The sequence below is a fragment of the Lactuca serriola genome, chromosome 2 (genome assembly GCF_051521515.1).
Source record: "Lactuca serriola cultivar US96UC23 chromosome 2, Lser_US96UC23_V15, whole genome shotgun sequence".
Taxonomy (NCBI): Eukaryota; Viridiplantae; Streptophyta; class Magnoliopsida; order Asterales; family Asteraceae; genus Lactuca; species Lactuca serriola.
Window position 1 is genome coordinate 105,443,362 of NC_136409.1, and position 6,727 is coordinate 105,450,088.

A 6,727-nucleotide genomic window follows, 5' to 3' on the forward strand; every position below is an offset into this window, starting at 1 on the left:
TTTGAGAAGCTGTTGATCGAGAGACACATAATAGTGCATTCGTTTTTCTTTCTAGGGTTTATGTTCTTGAATAAGGTGAACATGTTTGCATTTTGCTTAGTTCTTCACTAGCCTTAAGTAAAGAGAGAAGTCTACATTACTTAATAGTTATCCAATTACACCATGCTCTTCAAAATTAATATATCATAATTATAATTTATATGAATTCTACATTTTATATGTTAGTATATTATCAAAAACCTTCTGATTCTTGTTTGTATAACACTAGGAATGGTATGCTATGGTGTTATCTGCATTTGCATTAGAGCAACAACTGCATACAACAAGGTAGGAACTCCTCTTTATGTTGATGGTGTAAGAGTAAGTTGAAGGGTATATTTGTCTTTTTCAACAACATGATTCAACTTGCCTAGTAATTTCAAAATTAAAGAAAGAATTAGATGTAGCCAGAACAATGTTAGCATGTTCATTACAAGTTGTCATGGCGAATGATAAGATTAACGATTGGATAGGATAAATATTAAGGTGATATTTTTTATACATTGTGTATCAAGCAAGAAATTCCATTTAGCATGTGATTGAATGTGTTGTCATTGTAGCGATGAATCAATGTCATAATGATGTGATCACATCTGGAAAATCGGAAATCAATAGCATGATCTTTATCTGTAAATGTAATATACTATTGATTATTATGTAAAAATATACCATAATATTAAATTCATTTTATGGCAAAGGTTCTCAGAAAAAAAATGCGGCTGTTGAGATTTGGTTATATGAGACTTTGCATGATATATGCATATAAATGTTAACTAACATTACATGCAAATCATAACTTTGAATTAAATAAATTACGTCATTTGAAATGTAATACATGCATTCTATATACATTTGTAGGAACAAATATAAAAAAAGTCTAAGTTGTCTAGTAGTCATTGAAGTATACAAGGATCTTTCTATATCAAGTAGCATGTTCGTGTATCAATGTCATTGAAGAACCAATAACAAAGTTGATTGGAGCTGTGAATCTTCGACTAGGTTAACGAAATCGAGAGGAATGAGTGAAGCCCCACAACTGCAAGGTGAAGAAAAAAATGATAAATAACATTTCCCACACTATATTTGATGTATATTGAAATTGAAACTCATACACTAGCTCTTCAGGCTTAAAGCCTTCACTACTTATACTAACTATGGGGTTGTTTGTTTTTTTTGTGAAGAGCTGCGCAACCACTTTTGTCTGCGCCGCGCAGACAACGCGCAAACATATGCCCTCGCAGAGTGTTTGTTTTTTGGAAGTGCGCAGACCAAAAAACGTCTGCGCGAGGTCTTCCTGGCGCAGACATGGGTCACTGTCTTTAAAGGTCTTCAGACCTCATTTTAACAAAAAAAAAAGACCACTCGTTTTTTTTCTTTCTCTTTTTGCTGAAAATGCATTTTTAATCTTTATGACATGAAATTAAGATTGAAAAATTAATTTATTTCAACGGCTACAGACGTTAAAAACAAACAGTCTTCTTATTGCAGACCGCAGACATTTGGTCCACCTCTTCTGCCGCAGAGGCATGCAGATGTGGTCTGCAGACTGCAGACATTTTGGCTTAAAAAAAAAAACAACCAGCACCTATATCATATTATGCACACGTTTAGAGTGTTACATACCTCAACGTTCTTTAACTCAAACTCTTCATTATGAGCCAAACATCGATTACCAAATGTATCACAAGGTCCACTAGTTCCAGTCAACCTAAGTACACAAAGAGATAATAAGATGATATAACATATAATAGTAATAATAGTAATAATATCATTTTTGTTGTTATTAAGTAGTAACACATAAAGCATCTTACAAATCTCCATCTAAGCGTAACGCAAAACTTCCTCCGCCTCCAAATGCTAGCATGTCATTGGAACATATGTAAAAGTACCGGTTTGCACCTTTTGAAATAGAAAAAGAAATTATTAGTTCATGAGTGTAATAATAAAGATTACTCAAATTCGGTAAAACCATGGTAGGATTACCAAATGTAATTACAAATACGGGGGGGGGGGGGGGGGGGGGGTATGACAATGAGGATGATGATATTTACGTCATTTACAATATAATAAATATGGCTTACCAGTTGGTCTAAACAAAGTTGGTGCACCATATAATGTTGTGAAAACAAAGGTCTGAACTGTTCCCTGCCACAACAATTCAAAAGTGCAGAGTGTTGAAACCCATTAATTAACACTAGAAAATGTATGATATAGCATCACGTGGATACAGTAGTGTAGAAGTTAACTTATTTATAGTTCAAAGTTTTGTTTCGTTACTTTTCTCCCGTGGCTTTTGTCTGAATAATGTGTTGTATACATAAATTCTATAAATGAGACTAAATGTCCATACATTAAAAAAATCACAATAATCGTCAATTTTAAGTGAGAGGGGTTGGTAGAAAAACAGAAGAGAACATACATAAAACATTAGTGGCTTAATACATTAAATCAAATTATTTATTTATTTATTTCGTCTTAAGCTCGTTAGGTCATTCTGTCTGATTAAGTAAAATAACAAACAGACTTTCCAGTACCTGCCCATTAAGTCAAAGAAACAACTCATTAGCAAACTAAAGTGTTTCCTTTTTCGATTTGAAGGACTTAATGACATAACCTAATACGTTATATATGCGTGTTTGTTTTTGACATAATGCAGAAAAGAAGTTGGAAAATCAAGTATTTTATCCGTAACACACTGGGAGAAAAAGAAACTTGGGACTAACTTACTTGATATTTCCTTTGGGGAGTAGGTGTTAACGGGGAATTTATCAGCCCCCCAAACACAGCACCTTTATTGTCTCCAGTAATCTACGTAAAGAATACAATATGTCAGATATATTGAAATTAAACCAATTTGTTCTTAAGTAACCAAATCTTACCAACAAACAAGGCCCAGAAACTTCAAATGTGTTCCGAATAAGTGTTCGAAGTGATATGCCATGTTTCAAGGTACTGCCCTTCATTTCAAAGAAAAGATACGTCAACAACCCAATTTAGAGTAAGAGTGCATTTGTCTCAACGAAACTGACTACATTGGACTGAATTGAACTGAACTATTTTATATTTGATGTTTTTTATATTAGACAAATTTAGTTTGACATTACTCTCATTCCATCCACTCTATGGTACAACATATAATGTCAAACATTTGTATATGATAACCATAAGGAGATATTATTACCTATAAATTAAAACCCATTTGCAACCTTTTACTATATTGGGAAGGCAAGATTGAAAAAATTGGCTCAAATTGGAAGAAATAAAAACCGAATCCAGATTTAGGTCATGAACATGCTTTTTGGGGGTCTTTAGATCAATGGCATCTTCAAACACATCACTACTGCTGGTGCTCTTCCCTGACCCTAGGTCTGGATTCTCGTCTTTTGTATCTGAATTCTTACATTTTATAATCTTTAGGCTGCCTGCTTCGTAATCATTCTCTTCTTTTGAAATTGACTCTTGCGAGGGAAACAAGAAAGAAAGTATTGATGACAAATAGCTTTCATCTTTAAGAGGTAAACTGGTCTGCAAATAAGGAAGACCGCCATGGTCAAAGCTTCAAGCTTTAGTCAAAATTTCACAAATTATGAATTCATATTGGATAAATGGAATTAAATACTTTCTAATTTTTATGCCCAGATCGTAAAAAACCAAATTTACATGAATACGGTTCCTTAAGAACGCGAAAAGTAGATGAATTTCACGATGATAGCAAGCCAATTCGAAGAAAAACTGGAAAACAATCAATGTACATATCAGAGAAAGAGAGAGAGAGATGTAGATGGGGTACCTGATCGTGATCAGAAGACGATGGAGAAGAAGATGAAGAAGAAGAAGGTTCGTAAAAGAAATTGGCTATCTTTTCTGTAAATTTATCTTTCCATGAATGCATTGTGAGAGAGGAGGAGAAAAATGAATTGATTTTGGAACCCTAAAATGCAGAGCGAATGAACGTGATGGTTGAGGTTAACACGATAAGGAGAGACGATGGACAACATTCACGTCTATACAAAGTCACGAATATTGCAAAATTTTATCTTCGAATGTCTTGAAATAGAAAACACTTCGCTTTTTAGTTTTCTTAAAATAGAATTTTCATATGGGTGCCCTCTATCTCCGGTTACATGATTGTTAAATTGATTATCTGTAAAACCCATTTCCGATTTTATTTTCTTTGCCGATGAACTCCGGCGGCGGAGTAAGCGGTTTCATTGCAACTTCTTTTCGCCACCATTTTTCTCATCGCCTCCGTCGTCATTTCTCTTCTCTGAACTTCCTTTCTTCCTACTTTACGACCACAGCAGCAGACTTGATTCGATTACCGACCACCCATCTTGCAGAACTACAAGGAGGAACAATCAACAATGAGATCATAATTGAACACTTGAAAATCTGCTCAAACTTGAGACAACTAGAATCTATTTACGCGTTCATGGTCAAGAACAGCTACAATCAAGATTGTTTCATGATAAATCAGTTCGTCTCAGCCTGTTCGACCTTTTCTCAAACAGATTACGCAATCCAAGCCTATACCCAGATGGAGGATCCCAATGGATTTGTGTATAACGCTGTTATCCGAGCTTGTGTGTCTTGTTTTGTCCCAATTCAATCTCTTCAAATTTATCTACAAATGTTGAGAGCTCGAATTTCTCCCACTAGCTATACATTTCCTTCCGTCATCAAATCATGTGCTTTTATCCAACAATATAGAATCGGAGAAGCCATTAACGGGCAGATATGGAAGTTCGGGTTCAAATCACATGTTTACGTCCAGACAGCATTGATCGATTTCTATTCATGTTTTGGAAAGATCTTGGAATCCCGCCAGGTATTCGATGAAATGGTTGAAAGAGACACTTTCGCCTGGACATCCATGATTTCAGTACATTCAAGATCAGGAGACATGGTTTCTGCTCATAAACTGTTCGATGAAATGCCTGAAAGAACTTGTGCTTCTTGGAACTCTTTAATCGATGGATACGCCAGAATAAAAGACATCAAATCTGCAGAGCTTTTATTCAACAACATGCCATCAAAAGACTTAATCTCATGGACCACTATGATAAATTCCTACTCCCAAAACAAACTCTACCAAGAATCATTATCAACTTTCATCAACATGACAAAACATGGCATCACCCCTGATGAAGTCACCATGGCAACTGTAATCTCAGCCTGTGCTCACCTTGGAACACTTGATATCGGAAAGAAAATCCATCTTTATATTGCAAAAAACCGTTTTAATCTTGATGTTTACATTGGGTCTTCTTTGATTGACATGTATGCAAAATGTGGCAACTTAGATCAATCACTCTTGGTGTTCTATAAATTACCCGAAAAGAATCTTTTTTGTTGGAACTCAATAATCGAAGGGCTTGCATCACATGGGTACGCGAAAGAATCGTTAAAAATGTTTAGTCAAATGAAAAAAGAGAATATAAAACCAAATGGGATTACTTTTATAAGTGTTCTTAGTGCTTGTACTCATGGAGGATTAGTCAAAGAGGGGCGCAAGTTGTTTCAAAGCATGAGTCAAAATTTTCTTATTCCCCCTGGAATTGAACATTACGGGTGTATGGTTGATTTGTTATGCAAGGCTGGAATGTTAGAAGATGCAATGGAACTGATAAAGGAGATGGGAATGGAACCGAATGGTGTGATTTGGGGTGCGGTTTTGGGAGGGTGTAAGATTCAGAAGAACTTGGAATTGGCACGTGTTGCCGTTGAAAAGTTGATGGTTTTGGAACCGGATAATAGTGGGTATTATAGTCTTTTTGTTAATATGTTGGCGGAAGAAAATAGGTGGAGTGAGGTGGCTAGAATTAGGTCAAGTATGAAAGAGTTTAGGGTGGAAAAAAAGATTCCGGGGTCGAGTTGGATTGAGATTGAGGGGAAGTTACATCAGTTTTCGGCTTCCGATAAATATCATGAATGTTCTAAGGAGATTTACGTGTTGCTTGATAGAGTATGTGGGAAACAAGTACTTGATGCATGTGTACATGAGTATCCCTCTTTTCTTTGATATAATTCTTAGTGAAATCTACAAAAAGTTTTTATATTTTTGTTTTATAATCGCTTTAGTCCTTAAATTTTTTTCATTCAACTTAGTCCTAAAAACTGACAATTGTTTGCATTTTGACGTTTTTACCTAGTAAACTGGTCACTAACAGAATATGAGGTTTTTTTCGTAGATATGATCAAAATAGGGAAAACTTCAAAAAAATCCTTATATTTTGGCATCATCATCGATTAAGTCATTATATATATTTTTTCTTGCAATTAAGCCCAAAACATTGACAACTGTTTACAACTAAATCCTAAAAACTGGCAACTGTTTACAATTTTGGGTTTTTTGCCTTGGTAAACCACTCATTTTTGGGTTTTACCTCGATAACTGATCACTACCCGAATACAAGTACTTTTTGACAAATGTAATCAAAAGTTAAGTTAGTCGAATACGAAATATACACTTAGTTAATCCAATACAAAATATTAGATAACAGTTAGTCCAAACTCCCAAACTTTTATCACATTTATGAAAAAAAAAACACTCATATTCGGTTGGTGACCAGTTTATTAGGCTAAAAACCCAAAAATTATCAGTTTATCAGGTAAAAAAAATCCATGTTGCTAGTTTTTGGGGATTAATAGTAAACAATTGTTGGTGTTTTTGGTTTAATTGCAAGAA

At 34.7% G+C, this 6,727-nt stretch overlaps 2 protein-coding genes across 2 annotated transcripts; one reads left to right on the forward strand and one right to left on the reverse strand.

The window, feature by feature from the left end:
- Positions 1–842: 842 nt before the first annotated feature.
- LOC145086598 (TLD-domain containing nucleolar protein) lies at positions 843–4,018 on the reverse strand. Its single transcript, XM_079024413.1, has 8 exons — positions 3,830–4,018; positions 3,221–3,564; positions 2,919–2,991; positions 2,767–2,847; positions 2,121–2,184; positions 1,851–1,938; positions 1,663–1,747; positions 843–1,075 (listed from the first exon to the last, which is right to left on the reverse strand). Exons 1-8 carry the CDS (start codon positions 3,929–3,931, stop codon positions 1,040–1,042), a joined length of 873 nt encoding a protein of 290 aa, XP_078880539.1. The 5' UTR covers positions 3,932–4,018; the 3' UTR covers positions 843–1,039.
- A 201-nt stretch (positions 4,019–4,219) lies between these two features.
- LOC145086597 (basic helix loop helix DNA-binding superfamily protein) lies at positions 4,220–6,095 on the forward strand. Its single transcript, XM_079024412.1, has one exon. The coding sequence runs from the start codon at positions 4,220–4,222 to the stop codon at positions 6,059–6,061; it is 1,842 nt and encodes a 613-aa protein (XP_078880538.1). The 3' UTR covers positions 6,062–6,095.
- Positions 6,096–6,727: the final 632 nt, after the last annotated feature.

Bases quoted from the DNA above. Each gene is read 5' to 3' on its own strand.
- LOC145086598 (XM_079024413.1), bottom strand. From the start codon at position 3,931: ATGCATTCATGGAAAGATAAATTTACAGAAAAGATAGCCAATTTCTTT. The intron at 3,565-3,829 runs GTACCCCATCTA...CCTTATTTGCAG, and splicing joins CGTCTTCTGATCACGATCAG to ACCAGTTTACCTCTTAAAGA. The intron at 2,185-2,766 runs GTAAGTTAGTCC...TTGTTGTGGCAG, and splicing joins CTCCCCAAAGGAAATATCAA to GGAACAGTTCAGACCTTTGT.
- LOC145086597 (XM_079024412.1), top strand. From the start codon at position 4,220: ATGAACTCCGGCGGCGGAGTAAGCGGTTTCATTGCAACTTCTTTTCGC.